A 17,172-nucleotide genomic window follows, 5' to 3' on the forward strand; every position below is an offset into this window, starting at 1 on the left:
ATCTGGGGAGGCATATAAGCGGAATGAAAAAGATGTTTCGGAGCGAGAAAAAACGTATCTGAGAAACGAATTAAAGCTAACATACCATTACCTTTAGAACTATTACCCTATCAGCCTAACTTTTGATTCAAAATTTTATTGAACACACTTAAATACATTAGATGGGCTTATATCTGGGGGGGGAGGGGGGGCTTATATCAGGGGGACTTTTATCCGTAATAATATCTTTGACAGCAAATAGAAGGGCTTATATCCAGGGGGCCTTATAACTGGGGGGGGGGGGGGGGGGCTTTAATGAGGGATTTTAAGGTGCGCATGTAAGAACCTTTTTATCATTATCATCATTTAACGTTTTTTACCCCTCACAAGACCACAACTCAAAATACTATAACATCAAGTTGTCTGAGATTTTATTCCTGCTCGCACCATGTGCGTAGAACCCGTTTTCCTCGACAGTCGCTGCCTAGTTACATGGTAACTAAGGTAATGTGTAAGTATAACTGGTAATATTTCAACAAAAGCGTGAATCTCTCACTAGAATAATCTGCTTCAAGGAAATTCGTGTAACTTGAAACATTTCCAGAACCTGCCCTGGATTAAAATTCTTGATTGCTGCATCAAGGTGAAAACATGGTTTTCGGAAGAGAGATCTTTTCCCTCAATAAACGCCATATACAAAGCAGTTGAAATGCGTCAATATCTTACAAGTTGCTTAGAAAAATATTTACAGTTAGAGTATTTAACTACCAACTCGAGTGTTGTTGGTCAGATGTATAGGAACTTTCATTGAAAATCAACAAAACTTATCATGGAGTGTTGATTTAATTAACCATCAGGTGGTTTCCCCTAGCCTGAAAACTAGAGATGGAGGATGGAGGGATGGAGTGCAGGGGTGGGAGAAGGGGGACTAGGAGAGGAGTCCCTTTTTACCTTACCCCTCCCCTGCAATGCAGGTTAGTGTTCCCCTGGGACTTGTGCCTTTGATAATAACACATTACAACACCTGTCGGAGACACCCCATGTACAAACAAGTTGGGTAACAAACTATGGGTGAGTCAGCTTGAGAAACACATCACCTTGTTCCCTGCTCAAGGACGGGTGGATCTAGGAGGAGGGTGCAGAAGGTGTGCAATCCCTCCTTCCTGAGATGAAGCCTTCTTCTTTGTATTTGCTTTTAAAATTTGTTTCCCTCACCAGTCAGTTATGCTATTCACTAGTGGTGCACCCTCCTAAAAAAGACAATCCTGGATCCGCCCCTGTCAAGTTGTTTTCAAGTACCAAACTGGGAAACTTCACGCTGATGATGTTACACTTAAAAATTATTGTCCTGGTTCCAGGACAATTCCTTTCCTTCTCCTTCAACAAGAAAATAAAGATCCAAGATGAGGAGTTGTAGATTGCAGCCACATGGAATTTTCAACCACACTGTTGTTAGATAACAGAGCAGAACTTAGGCTTGCAATGCGCATGATTAAAATATACATTAGATTAATATCCGACTCAAAACATTAGTTGGAACAGGCCAAGTTTTCACTTTGATGCAGCACACCTGATTATTATGTACACACAATATTCCAAATAACTTATTAAGTAACTTTCCTTCACAATCTTGTGTAATAACTTGTAACATCTCTCTGCTTGTGGATTAAATATCTATAGAAGAATTTCATAAAATCCCTCAATAACAATTCTGTACAATTATTTTTGATAAATACTTTGAAATAATTTCTCAAATTGAAGACATTTTCATGCTCAATATTGCCTGTCTAAAAAGACATAAGATAATTTTTTTTATATAATTTGATAATTGTCCCAATTTTAATAAGGGCCCATGCAGTAAAACTGAAAAATAAAACATTTCTTTATGCCAAGATTCCTGGCAAATAAATTGAGATTTCCTTAAATCCCCACTTGCTTTGGTGGCAAAATAAATGCTCAAATCAGACTGCAAAACACTATCCAAAGCACTAGCAATCCCTTGTTTCCCTTCAAAGAATGGTGAAAATAACATTAATAATATTCCAAGATCCCATCTCTAACCAGCTTCCTATTTCAGCCATCCTTTTCCATTCCCATTCCTTTGAACAACAAATATTCCACTTTTATGGAACTGTTTAGCACCAACGACAAGGTACTATTAATAGCACAATCTTATCCAACTTCGCTGATGGAAGTAAATGGTTTAAGGTAGTAAGGTGATGTTTGAATGATCACTCCTTCTCATCCTTCACATTGTCACCACCAGTCTTGTACTCTTTACAACCAGAAATCCCCAAGTCATCCATAAATGAATCACGGACATGCAATCACCAATGATGATTTCAATTGTCTAGTTTCTTGAATACATAATTTCTTTCCATTCTATGTCACCAACAGCTCATTCTTGATCCCTTGTCCTGCAAGGGATGTGTCAAAACTAAACTAAACATCAAATACTTGCACGTCTCTCAACTGGCCTGGTATGTCCCACTCATTCTGGACTTGCTGATTGATGTCAATTAAGAAAGACTCCTCAAAACACAATCTTGGTAGTCTTGCCTTGTTTAAACCATGTCATTGATAATTACAATTCATGAAGCATGTTCTTGAGACAGTCAATCCCATGACTGCATTATGCATTAAATAATAATCCACACATGTACATTAAAATACTGAAATAAATAGCATCTTGCCAATGGGCACCTTGAATAATCTTGTAGGCGATAAATATTGATGTCTATTGAATTATCCACAGTCCATACTTGATAAATGACTAACAGACTAGACTTGTAATATAATATCATCTTCCCATGACCAGCATGAAGGAATTATATGATGCAACTGTTGTATGTTAATATTCACCACGGATTATTCATCAAAGATTGCTTCAAGGGCTATGTCACGTGTATCATCATCACTGCCTGTATATGTTGTCCAATAATGATGAAGTGTATGGTATACAAGTTCATACTGTAAATCTGTTTCCACCATTCCGCCCCTACAGATTTATAGAAATAAAAGTTAGTGTATGTTGCAGTTAATTGTACACTAAGAAATAGTTTCTACATCTGCAACTTGATGTAACCTAGAATCCTAGGGGAGATACTCCCCTCAAAAAACTGGTTGGTAGCATGTGACAATCTTCATGAAACCCTGACACTATTTCTTATAAAGCTGTTACATTTAAACAGATATTAATAACGCAGGAGAATATGAAGTTGTACAGGCACAGGTACAGTACTGACCTGTCTATTCTCATAAGGCTTACTATCTTGAGAATGTCCACAAGTCCTTCTCTCTAGTGGTGAAAGGAAAATGTTCACATTTCAGTGTACATGGTTGTAAGGACTGTTATCACCTTGTGTTACTGAAATAGCATACCTTCAACAAACAATTCAATTACCTTGTTACACGAAGTCTTTGTGACACGTTTACACACAATTTATTTCCTTGGCAAAGTTACGTTAACTAATAACATGTCCTTGAATTTAGCAAACCAACTTTATCAAAGGTACAATAATGTCAAAATTAAAAAAGAAAAACAATAGTGGGTCTATATGTCAACAGTAACATGTGAGTCACTTAATTTTCGCATAATGTTATGTTCGTGACACTTATTGTTTGCGTCACTTTCATTATGCCTTTTTTAAATCGCGAAATTTGCGAAATTAACAAGCTGCAAAAATTTCATGTAATAAGGTACCTGAGTTAATTACCAATAAGAAGAGCCACTTTTTCTATTCTTTGGAGCACGACAAGAAAGAAAGCCAAAGAGCGAGATCACACTACTGTTCGGTATTTTCCAACAAATTAGCTGGCGCAACAATAAAGTACAGCTTGTCAAACCCTTCAGATTTTACTTTAAAAAAACCTGATTTGACAGAATCCATAATGACACTTAAAACCCCAAACCCCAAAACATACCTTTATTTGCTCAATTCCTATACTAGCTGCAATGAAACAACCTGTTCTTCCAACCCCAGCACTGTAAGAAATAATATTCTCAGATTAAAATTAGTTTGTAATCCTCTGAAAGAAAAGAGATGGTAGTTGTACATTTTACCACAATACCATGCAAACCTTACACAGCCCATAAAGTACAAGCAAAGCCATATTTTTGCAATATTCATCCCTGCACTAACAACATTGTGTGTACATGCTAGGTTTGAAGATTTTAGTATTTTTCTGTAAGTTTTTAAGAGCACTGTTTAAGTTCTCATGCACTGAAAAATATGGTTAAATGCACCACTCACTCAAAATTCTCATTACCTTCTTTTAAAAGAAAGTCATTTACCCTGCGTAGCAAATGTTTCCATATGAATCAAAATGAAGAGGTTTTCCTCTCAGCTGCATTCTTGAGCGCCTGTGAGCAGGAACCTCCTTATTTGTGTGAGTCAAAATGTTTGCTTTGCAGGCTAGATAAGCATGAAATTAGTGACATCAACACGTGATTACCAACCTGCAATGTACAACAACAGGGCCTTTTTTTACATCTTCTCTTTCTTGAGCGATATGCACTTCCTCTACTAATCTTAAAAATTGTCTTGGGGAGTCTGGGACACCATGGTCAGGCCAGGCAGTGTACCAGTAGTGGTAAATTCTTCGTGGAGCTTCTAGGGACTGTAAAGGATTAAAGTACAACAAGTTTTTAGTATTTGTAACAGGTTTGCCCAAAATAACACCGTCCATTAGCCTTTCCACAAAAATAGCCATCATGGTAAAAGAGGAGCAATTTGAACTTACCTGTGAATGACTGATGTATAAAGACGTTATCTGATAACCGTCTCGTCCAATTGCAGAGTCAAATGTGACAACTATGTCTCCATACTTCTCTTGCATTCTAAATGTTGGGTCTGGCCAGTAACGCTCACATTTTGTCTGACAAGAGAGGGTAATTTTGTTAAAAAGATTCTTCATATTAAGTTATTTCTGTTTACAAGGTCCAATGTCTGATAATTATTGTAAACAAAGGGATTACAGTAGAACTCCGATTTTTCAAACAACCTAGGAGAAAGCAATGGAAAAATTGGGAAGTTTTAAAACTCAAGGGTAATTTTTCCAAACTTTTTTCCATGAGGAGCTGAAGACTATTTGAAATGATCTAAGGTTTAAAAAAATTTGAATTCCATTTCAAGACAGTATAATTTATTAAGTTAATCACACCTCATTCCTTTCTTTAAGCTTTGTAATCATAACAATTATCGGGCAGTGATGATGCCATATCATCCTCCAGAAATCTTTGGCTGTAACTGATAATGGACCTGGAAGAGAAACAGTAACAGTACAGAGGAATACATAGTCTGCATTCAAGCCAAGTGACCCATCATGAAGAGACTGGAATATTTCTACTCTCTCCTGGATGCTAGTCCATTGCAGGGTCTGACCCAGCTATGCTAGTATTCATTCATAGTAAATGACCCCAGCCAAGGCTCAAACCTGGACTGCTTGATCCAGGGTCCAGCACACTAACCATGAAGCCACCAAACAATAACATACTAAAATTAGTACCATATATTACCCAAAATACTCTTACTACAAACTAAGAAACTTTTTCTCAGGAAGACAGATCCAAGCATGTCCTAAAGCTTCTCATGATCTCAAGTTCTCCGTTTTACAATTAAAAAACAAATTTAACTAAGATTGAGTGATGCATGTTTACCTTGGGTTGCTATGTAAGTATGTTTTCGACCCTCATAACCCTGAAATTGAATTAAAAATATAATGAGAATAGGAAAAACTCTGCTTGACTAGTATGAGCTTGTTCCAAGCCAATTGCTACAGTCTAACCTCTGTATCAACACAATTATTAAAAACTGGATCACTGCAATCTGAGAGTTTTCATTGGCTTAGCCATCATGGGTTATGAGGCATTATACCATGCTCTACAAATATGATAAGCGTAACCATGATTTTTTGGATGAAGTCTAGTTTTCTATATTTTGGGCGCGTTTTCAATAAAACAATTATTTCACTCGTGCTTGTTGGATATGGGATGATTTTAGCCAACTCGGTGCTACATGCCTTGTTGGTTATCTACCATCTCATATCCAATGCATGCCCAAGGAATAATTGTTAGTTATAGCCCTGCATAGTCAAATTATTGTTCAATCCTCCAACTTACCCTCAAAAAATTTGCATTAATGTACTTAGATAAAGGATCTCCAGGTATTTCTGGTAAATTCACTCTAGTCCTAGCATCTGGAAGAAAACATGTTTAGGGTGAGACAGAAAATAACAGGTTGCACATTCACCAAGTTACAGGCTGGTACTCAGCCATGATACAGCACTTGAAACTTACTTGGTAAAATAAATGGATATCTGTTTCTGTAGCTTGAACCAGGTAGCCTCTCCTCGGGAGGGGGGTGATTCATGGGCATTTCCTAAACAAATGAGGAAAGCACAATCATTGGTCAAATCGTCTGATGGCAGTAAAATGTTAATTGAAAGCAAAACATTCATTCAAAGAAACATTTACATTGCCTGATACAAGCATTTGAGAGAGTTTCGAGGAACCTGACAATTTGCACGAGCCCATTGATAAGCAAGGGTTCAAAGAAGGTTTCCAAGATCTCCCAAACCAGTCTGACACCAACCATTTTGTCATACAGTATCAATTTTAACTCACCCAGAATTCTGCATTAAGTTGCTTGGCATTATTTACACAGTCTTCTAATTCATTGCAAGTCAAGGGTCTGGATTTAGAAGCAAGCTTTTCCTCTGTGGGGCTGTAAATATACAATATTTACAACATTTAAATACAGCATTCATCCCAAACTATCATATTTTAGAAAGTTCTAGAGTACAACCACAAACATTCCAGAGGAAGATACAACTTAAGCTAAGATCGCTTGGTCAGGCTTTTCTAAATTTACAAAATACAATAACTATAAAACAACTTTATATATATATATGTTATAATACTCATGTAAATTAACTCTGTAAATAGTGCACAATAATAGAGAAGTTAAAGTTATGTTTGAAGTTACAACACCCTGTGCCCTAGAACAGTCAATTCTACCCCAGAAAAGCACTTTCACTTCTATCTCAGAAGCAATTGTCATTATGACAAGAACAAAACTTTCATACAGTTATTACTCTTTACTAAATGCCTTCCAAACCTTTCTAGAATACTTGGGGCAGAAGAACTGGTTCCTAGTTCAGTCGAGGATGATCTGAGATCAAGAACTAGCGAAGCTTTTGAGCCACGCCTGAAAATCAAAGCAAGGTTATTAAATCTACAGTTTAAGTTTGTAGGAGTTCCTCAGACACGTCTTCAAAATAATCACAATAAAAACTTTACATCAATAATGCTTCACCAATGAGAGTGGGACCAACAACTACTTTCTCCTTGCAATGTCTAATGTTTCAAGCAGATGAGTCATGAAAATAAAGAAACGTCATCATCATCATTGTGTTGTACCATTAAATTTTGGATCAAAAAGAAATTTATGCCAACCAGATGGAAAAATTCACATGTCGAACCTGTCTGATAGTGAGAGCTGAGAACCTTTCCACTTCCTTGGTTTGGGAGGCAAACTGTACACTCTCCCTGGGTCTGGCTGGATCATACTTGCTGACACAGCATTTATGGGGTCAATAGCAGGATAAAGGAGCTTCTCTGGGTCATGGTGTTTTGCACGGTGTTCTTCCTCAGCTCTGGCCTCCAGATGACGCCGACAAAACAGCTATTATAAAGACAGGAATTAGCAACAGTATACTAACAACCTGGCTGAAGAAATATTGAACATCAACCAATAAAATTAATAATAGTACAGCAACTCAGGTACACTGCAACTAAGTTCTAGTTAATTGATTACACTGGCTGCCTACTATATATGTGAAAAGGTAGCTTAGTCCTGTATGTCCCCAAAAGAAAAGCAGAAGTAAAATATATGGCTGTTCCACAATGTTATCTCATAGCAGAGCTAACTGCAAACTGACTTACAGTGAGATCTGAAAAAATGTTTGACATAAGGGTGGGTATGTTGTGACTTACCAAGCAAACAATAGCCAGGAATATGAGAATAACAGTCACACCAGCCACCACTGCTACCGGAAACCACATTTCTTGATAAACTGCAAGGTCTATCTCAGGGGTGTCCTGCAAAGAATGAAAAAAGTTTTCATCACAAATCCAGCAACATACTTTACTGATTAGCCACTGTGTCCTGACTAAATAAAGTTGAGTTTTCTCTCAGTTGACTCCCGAAAACTCAAACCCTCACTACCTCAAACCTCACGGTAACTGAAACCAAAATTGATAACCCCTGGATTTCTGTCATACATTGATTGTAATTTTACTTTTGGTAACTCCAACCCTCAACAACTTGAACCTGCTGCCACTAGCGCAAAGCAATTTTTGTTTCCCTTTCACACATTTTCTAAGGTAAAGTCTGCATGCGAGCCAAGTGGCCCATCAAGCTGGAGCTTATCCCGGTTCCCGTAGCATGAAGCGACTAGGAGTATTTCTACTCCCCCCTGGATGGGATGCTAGTCCATCACAGGGTTACCCCCAGCATTAAGTTCGCCGGTACCCATTTATACACCTGGGTGGAGAGAGGCACTGTGAGAGTAAAGTGTCTTGCCCAAGAACAAGATCCGGAGACGAGCCCACAAACCATGAGGCCACCGCACCTCCCTAAACATTTTCTAAAATATAACTTTAACCTTGATAACTCACACCATGTTTGTCAATATGTGACAACTAAAAACAATCAGTTCTGTAGTCCAAAACATTGAACCTATTTCTCTAAAAATTTAACTGAATAAACTCTGTAGCAGTAGGCTGACATTTTTTTCCTCTGAAACCTGCAACATTTGTAGTGCTTGCACTTCTCCTGCTGCTTTGCTTTCTTTTGTTTCCCATAACATTTACACCAGTCATTTGGTCTCAACTCATGAAAACTCAAAAGACAAGGCTTCATCAATTTCTCCTGAAAGTTTGAGTTATCGGGAGTTGACTGTTTTCACCTCACTACTTTTTAAAGATACTGATGTTCATTTGAGATGCAGACCTCAAAAACAGGCCAGAGATGTTCATTTCGATAAATTCCAACCTTCTAGACCAACACTAGCATTTATTTCAACCTGGCATTTAAACAATATAGTGATAATTCAACGGAATATGAAATGATAACTCATGTACCTTGACACCATATGCAGTGATGTTATACTCCTGCAGGAATGGCTGCATGGCCGGGCTGTCTAGGGTTTGGATCATTTTATTGGCAGGAATAAAAACATTAGGTTCCCACTCAGACCCCATGGCCTTAACCATGTCTTTTTCACAGTACAGTTCAACTTGGATCTTCCTGAGAGATATCTGTAAAAATCAACCGTCAAGTTTCAGAATAATGTTTTGACTGCAGTTCAAAATACATCACAAGACTGCATGCTACGGGTAAACTGTATCTTCAATCAGAAAAGACAGCAGCAAAGGAAGGAAGGAAGGAATGAATGAAGAGAATAAATTAACCAACAGACAAACAGACAGACAGACAAACGAACACTCAGACAGACTTGTAAACAAACAAATAGACAGAGGTCAAAAGGACAGATGGACAAATGAGGGAGCAAACAACACAAAGAAAGCTTTAGGGACAAAGATAAAAAAAGAAGAAATAAGGAAAAGAAGAAACAGAGAAAAGAAAGCAGGTGACTGGAACTCAAAAGTAAGTATCAACTTGTTTTTCCATACAACAATTAAGTGGTCTACGAAGGTTGAAGAAAATTCTTATAGGATTCTCAGTGAGCAATGTCAATGGCCTAAGTTTAAATCATTTTTTCAAACCAGTCTGTACATGAATAATCCTGCTAGTCTTTAGGTTCTGTACTCACAGGGAAGACATGAAGGATTACACAGCCTTGCTCATGAAGACCTAGGCTTTTTGAAAGGTGAGATGTAAATCGTGTCCGTGAAGTTTCACTGAAGTTCTTGGACCCAGTGGCAAGATTCTGAAAGATGAATGCGGCAAAAATATAAATTACCTTATTTGTAACTACCCACATGCATTTCAGTTATCTTTATGAGAATCAAAAAAAACCTAACTTCACAAAGGACAGTAACTGTTGCGACTCATTGCGACTCAAGCAACTTTACCAGTTATTAAATTTGTACATGAATCTCAATAAGGAATATACAATCATATACAGGCTTTTAAAGGTAACTTTTCTTCCAGTTAGAAGATTGGGGAAACATCAAAAAACACAATCATATAACTGTCTTTAAAACATACACCTTGTGTTAAATTTGACAGGGTGTCAATAAACAAATTATTTATGCCCTGTCTCATAATTGTAGAGATTTTGGGATTAAGTAAAAATTAATGCTGCAGTCAGTTACATTCGTTTTCGGATTTCTCAAGAGACAAACTACTCACTTATTGTAAGGTTTTTTCATTGACTAAGAATTATTTAAAAACCTAGGTAAATTTCATTATCTTAATTTCCAGCTGATGCAAGACCCTTGTGGAAAAACCCTGACACATAATAAACTGGCGCTACGCTAGACAAGAATCTAATGCTCAAAACTCATGCAAACAACAACTGTAAGAAAGCGACTTAAGCTACAAGAAGAATATGAAAATAACTGTCTAAAGAAAACATCAAGCTCCAAGTCAACGTACTAAATACTTCATGATGTTTTGTACATTACTGCAATAGTCGTCTCTATGGCATTCCCAAATATAAAGAGGATAAACTGAAACACTACAGCACATCTACTCACTAGAATGAAACCCCATAAACAAACTACTCTGGCTTCCTATTGAATCAAGAATAATATTTAAAATCCTTCTTGTGGCCTGCAAGATCCCGTATGGACTATCTTCTGTTTATCCAGAATATACAAAAATATTATCTGCTGTGGAATCTATGATCTTCTTCCTACCACCTGCTCAAGATCACCAAAATAGAGACTCGTTCTTAAATGGACACCAGGCATTTCCGTAGGCTGCTCCCATTTTGAGGAACTCACTACTGTACTATTAATATTAAATCTGCAAACTCCTTAGATAAGAGTCCTTTAAAGTTTTACTTAAAACTATTTTTTCTAAGCAATGTCATGAGAACTAATATTTTAGTATTTCTAACTAGTTGAAACTCTTAATTGAACATGTAGTGAGCATGTACATGTACATGTATGTGTAGTGGGCATTTTGGGTTAGTTCTATTTTCAAAGATCTACCTATTTCTTAATTTTTTTAAGTCTGTATAAAGTACACTGACATAGTTAAATGTGCTCAAAAAACAAGATTATTATAGAGCATGGCAGAAAGAGCTAAAACGCTTCGACAAATTGACTTTATGTCCTCAAACAAACCTAAAGCAAACTCACAGTGACAAATAAACAATAAAAATATGACAAAAATGGAATGGTCTAACAGACTGGAAAGGATGTAGCAGGACAGCTGAACCTGTCATGTGACAAATCAGATCTGCACCACTAACAGCAGCCAAAGGGCTTTTTTTGCAAAAAAAAAAAAAAAAAAAAAAAAAATATATATATATAACAGTACTGTCTGCAGTTAGATAAAGCTCGCTGACATACAAAGCTCTGCTTTCATGTCCAGTTTGAGCACTCTACTGGGATGAGTCGTTGCTGTTGCGATTGCGCATGCTCACTAGCTCGCTAGTTTGAGCACTCTGGTAATGGCTTAGATACTACCACATGTGTAGTATTTGGGGCGGCTTTTTAAGCTTAGCCTCCATCCTAGTCTTCAGCACTGCACTGATGAGGCCCAGAAGGCCGAAACAGTACTGTCTGCAGTTAGTTAGTTAGTTAGTTAGTTAGTTAGTTATATATATTTATTTATTTATTTCCTAGTATACAAACCTAAAATAATGAAGGATTGCTGTTTTTCAGAAGAATTTTTATAATCTCTAATCTCAGCGTACTGGGTTGTGTTAATAAAATGGTTGAATAAAATTTTAATTTAGGTCTCATCACCCAAATTTGATGTATGGTTAGATTTTATCACCAAACTTTTAACAAAACATGATTGCTCTATTTTTGTTCCAAGGCAAGACAAATTTAGCACTGTCAGTGTTTTTGCATAACTTATACACATGTAGATTCTCTACTTGTAAATTCTGCCTAGCAAAAGAGGTTATTGCATTTAAATATTGATGGTCAATGACGAGATGCTAAGAATCTAAAAATAGTCAGATATGACTATCCAATGTTTGATTGTTGCCCTCCACAAAGCTATCATTGCTGGAGATTATGAAGCACATACATTTTTATGATATAACATTCTCACCCACCACGTAAGACTACCATAAAAATTAACAAATCTGATTCTGAAGCTGCTTCTGTCCCTGTCATATTGTATTTTTATATTGGCTGAAGATGAATTGATATTGTTGACAAAACTGTTCCAATTTCCACCAAGAAAATCATCAACATAATATGCTATTCTTTCTTGTCAACAATAATTCTTGATTTGTTTTCTTCTAAACAAAGCCTCTTATTGGCTGTTGGAATTATTGACAACATTGAAACATGGAAAGTGAGAAACTACATTATTTACTGTAGAAGCTCTTTCACTAATGTTCTTGGTGGATTGAGATGGGAGAAAATTCACTCTATATTTTTCAGGGGATAAAAGAATTGAAGACAAGGATAAGAAATCCAACAATTATAGACAATTTTCCTCGACTTCAAAACTCAAAACTTTGAAAATGTTTCCGTTAACACTAAATTAATTCAAACCACACACAGGCTATTTTATTGCAGGTGTACTTCTCAAAGAAAACTGTTATCACAAAACTACTCTAATGTCTTAAAACTGCGTGTCTTTACGTTAGAAACTTGAAACTAAACGACACAAGACATGAAAAAAGTGAAACTTCAAACCGGAAAAACTTGGTGGCTTTCATCAAAAGAGATTCCTTCCTGCCCTAAATTTTGTTTAGACATTTAGTAACAGGTGCACAGGAATATCTCTATTTCCAACCTACAAATTTTTGTATGTTAATAAGGCCTTATCGTTAGGGAACAATCCGCTAGATATAAAACTTGAAATATGACGGAAACATCAAGCGTTTTTCTACCGGCTTAAACAGGTTTCATATTTTACGGTCCTCAGGTTTCGCCGATTGATCCATCTTTCCCTCCTCGATCGAGGTCCGTTGACACTAATCGAAATCCACCGCAAGAAAACCAGGAAAATATTTTTGCAGCGAATCGTCGACAATGCTGCACATCCGCTAGTTATTGTTTGTGTGGGAAGGTTTAATGAAACATGTCACGGAAATGATTGTTCAGCGAATCAAACCCATTAAAATGGAAATCACCAAAGAAGTGGCGCGCGATGATCCGATGAACATAATTACTGGGTCAGATAATGCAAGATCGAAAGATCACGCAAAAAAAAATGAAAAACGTTTCTGCGCGCGAAAGCGATGTGACCTTATTCAAGTCTGACTTACAGAACTTCAATTAACGGTTCTTGTCGAAAAAAAGCCCTGACATACAAATAAAAATCTGGCTCTAAAAGCCCTCAAACCTACACATTTTATGAAGTTTGTTCGAGGTAGAGCCCTAAAAAGTTTGGCAGGGACAGAACACCCAGCTGTCGACATTCGCAAGTTCGAAAGAACCGCTATCAAACATATCAAATTGAGTTCAACGCTGCCGTTCAATTCATTGTTTCTTTTCATCCACATCAGCCGATTCTAGTCAACGAGTAAAGTTGTTTAGCAACAGACGATTATTATAATTCGCTCGGGAAAACAAAATCACAACAGAAACTGTAACGGAGATAAGCTTTATATGAAAGTACAACTGTCCGATAGCTACAAAATGTGTTCTCGGCTGCCACAAACAAACAAAAAAATCCGCCACGATTCCGGATGCACTAATGAAACTCCCGCCGACGCGAATAAAACAGGAATAAAGGCAACTCACCAACACTAAAATATATATTTCCGGCAGGTCTTTACGACCCGTGGTAAGGTTGCTGCTTTGCCGAGCTGTAGAAGTGGCGATTTTGGCTTCCTTGAAGTGGGAAATTCCTCGCTTAAAATCCATCTGAATATTTTTCCCTTCATCATGATCCTTCACTTGAATTTTTTCTCTAATATTTGACGGCTTTCCCTGCTCTTCAACATGGGAAAATCTTGTAGTACGGCTGCCGTACGAACCAGCGTACGCAGTCCGAACAGCTGATGAAGTTAGTTAGAAACAAACATTAGACGTTCAAATCCCAGCAAAAAAATGTTGTCAGCGATCGTAACGACATAAAATCAAAGAATAAACAATGAAGAACCTTCTGATGTTCCGCTGTGCGTGGTTCTCGCTTCAGAAGACGTCAAAATCCACAAAAGCCATATAAATTCGAAGAACCAAACCACCATTTTCCCTCCATCACACTCGCTCTGCTTCCGACTTCAGAAAAATACTGTTACGGCGCATGTACAATGTTTAGTCACGTGACAGGACATGAAAAATTACGCGCTCTCCTCTTCGATCAGCTGAAGAACGGAAAAATATAATTAAAAAAAAAAGTCAAAAGCAATGCAAACTAGATCCATTGTTTCATATGGGATAACGCGACGAGATCAAAATACATAGCCATCGTCTTCACTAAAAAAACCGAGCTTAGAAAAATCTGAAAGCAGACAAGCCGGATCGCTCGACAAAATTTTAGTTTTCAATGACTAACTTCACGCTATACAAACAATTTTTGTTCAACAAATGTGAATAATTCTGATAATTCCGCGGTGGTCAAGGTATTATCGTATGGCTAGAGTTACCGAAAGCCAATTTATTGAGCGGAAAAATAAAACCGTCATTATCATATCAACAGGGGTGTAGAGGGTGATGGGCATTTTATGACGTTACATGTATTAGTAATATACGTATCTACAGAGATACCGACCTGAAATAATTCGACAGGAGAAATGCATGGTGTCGCTGTGATTTATGACTTTTATAATAGGTCCGCTACACGTGCTAAGAAGATAGCTATACGAATCAAACGGCAAATAAGCGTAAAACCCTAAACTAACCCTTGTTTTCAAAAATCCTTTTTTTTTTTTTTCAGGCTTCAAGACATAATTAACGCTTCTGCTTCATGAATCAAAAATTCCATACGACGAAAATCTGCGGCAGGGTCTACAACAAACATAAGATAATTGGTTTAGCGAAAAAATTGACGACAACCCAAAAGGATAATTCAGAAAGTCTAGACAGACGGCAGATTTTCATGTTTGATTTGCAAAAGCTCCGCAGTCGAGAGAGCAGCGGAAATCGAGCCTTCCTCCATGAATCGGCAGTTTTTGTAACGTCAGCCGTCATGTTCGTGTTTTATCCCACTACTGTTTATGTGTAACCAACAAAGTTTAGACAATGCCACAATTGCTGAGGGACTCGACAGTTGTGAACAATGTCCATAACCTGACTCTAAACTTGTGTTGCAAGCTTTTGACAAAGGGGAACGTCTTCATGCACGCACAAGTCAAACAGTGAAAGCGAGCGCAAGACAAAGAAAAATTGTTAATTAGGTTCGAGAAATATTCTTTTTTAAAACTTGCATTGTTTTATCATCACCCCTTGGGGCCGCAAATTGTTTTTGTTCCACGATGTTGCTTTGTTTGTAATCGCGGTAAAGATAGAACTGATGCGATCCGTTACATCTCATTTGTCTTAAGCCTTGACCAAAATAAAGGAAACAGTTGTTACTTCCCGGCGTTGGATAGATTTAAAAAAATGTTCAGTGTGCTTCACGGCCGGAGTTGAAAATTAGAGGTAAAGGCAATGAATTCTCTTTGAATACGAGGACAAAAGCCTGTGATACAGAAAGTGGTGTTAAAAATCATCTTCAAAACAAAGCTAATAAAGTATCACCTAGAGTATGGCTTAGTGAAAACTGAGCGTTATTATTCAGTAAGTGAACTGTCGCTTATCAGCTTTTTATAGTTAATCTTTTTGAATTAAGGTCCCATGGCTTTCCCATTGGCTGATTTCGAATTCACGTTTGATCAGTTCGCCATATTTTTATTCGTTTCCGTTTAAGAGGTGAAAAACTAAGAAAGCTTCGAAAGATTATGCAAAAATCTCAATGAAAAATCTGAGTTGGACAAAGTGGGAATACAGTGTTTTTAACGCGCGCGAAAACTTGAGACTAAAACTGAGATTCGCCTAAAGCTTGGGTCGGTTCGCTTTGTCTTCCTAGTTCAAATTGTCTATAGACAACATATACTGTCTGTTATCTTATTCACGTCGGAGATTAATAATCCAAACATAGGAAAATGCATTTTAAAGGAAAATGCCACATTAACACCAACTATTCAATCTCACCCGGTCTGGTTTTCCAAGCGCCGACCAACCAGAGAACACGTGGTCTGTGCGAGGAGAGAAATTACTCGTAGGCGCAAATCACTCCAGACAAGCAGCAGATTCTGGTTAAATAAAAATTGGCGCTTATTTACATTTCTCATCTACCGCGTAATTACCAAGCTGTGAGCCGTCATTTTCAAGACAATTGGTGAGAAAAGCAAGATATAAATCTCCGTACAAGGCAAAAGTGCGCGAAACTAGAGTACTTATCATTAAGAGCCTGTGACAGGTTCGCGCCTATTTGACATAAAGCACAGTCCTGTTTAATATACAGCTTTTTTCCTTTGTATAAGTACTTTGTTATTCTTAAGACATCTTGCTGCCGTGGCGGAGTCTGAGTAAATACTAAAAGAAGACAATGAAAATTTGTAAAACTACGTTGTAATTGCACTTGGTAACCACGCCATGACGACAGCACAGCCATGACGAGATTAATTTGTTTGCCGGGAAGTGAATTACCATCTTTTACTACGTATATGAAACAAATTTTTCAACCCAGTTAACAGATCTCCACATATCGGCTAACGTCAACTGCCTTAGGTAATGGGTGACTACTGAAACAGAGACTTTAAAACGCCTGGGGTAAATTCGCTCCAAGGAAACCGAACGAAGGAGATAGGGGTTTCTTGAGAAAACTTAGGTAAAACATTATCTACTTTATGCCAGGTTTGGATGGTGAGAATATCTAAAAAACTGTATCAAAGTAATATAATTATTTTTTGAATCTGACCCTATTCCATGCCTGGGTGGATAGAGCCTAAACTGATTATTTTTCATGGTTCAAAATCAGTCTTGTGAAGTTAAAACACGAAGTATTTATTTTAAGACAATTATTATATTGCAGCTGGAAC

The 17,172-nt window shown here is 37.3% G+C and overlaps 1 protein-coding gene across 1 annotated transcript; it reads right to left on the reverse strand.

Moving 5' to 3' along the window:
- Positions 1–393: 393 nt before the first annotated feature.
- On the reverse strand, positions 394–14,489 carry LOC110062593 (tyrosine-protein phosphatase non-receptor type 7-like). The gene is made up of 17 exons (XM_020769519.2): positions 14,250–14,489; positions 13,889–14,145; positions 9,817–9,933; positions 9,125–9,301; positions 7,976–8,080; positions 7,462–7,664; positions 7,098–7,187; positions 6,605–6,704; positions 6,278–6,359; positions 6,101–6,177; positions 5,639–5,678; positions 5,143–5,240; positions 4,723–4,857; positions 4,439–4,599; positions 3,904–3,964; positions 3,225–3,277; positions 394–2,977 (listed from the first exon to the last, which is right to left on the reverse strand). The coding sequence occupies exons 1-17, from the start codon at positions 14,335–14,337 to the stop codon at positions 2,848–2,850; spliced, it is 1,974 nt and encodes a 657-aa protein (XP_020625178.1). The 5' UTR covers positions 14,338–14,489; the 3' UTR covers positions 394–2,847.
- Between the last annotated feature and the right edge of the window lie 2,683 nt (positions 14,490–17,172).

This window comes from Orbicella faveolata, unplaced genomic scaffold, assembly GCF_042242905.1.
Source record: "Orbicella faveolata isolate gen_17 unplaced genomic scaffold, um_ofav_v1 contig_2, whole genome shotgun sequence".
Lineage (NCBI taxonomy): Eukaryota > Metazoa > Cnidaria > Anthozoa > Scleractinia > Merulinidae > Orbicella > Orbicella faveolata.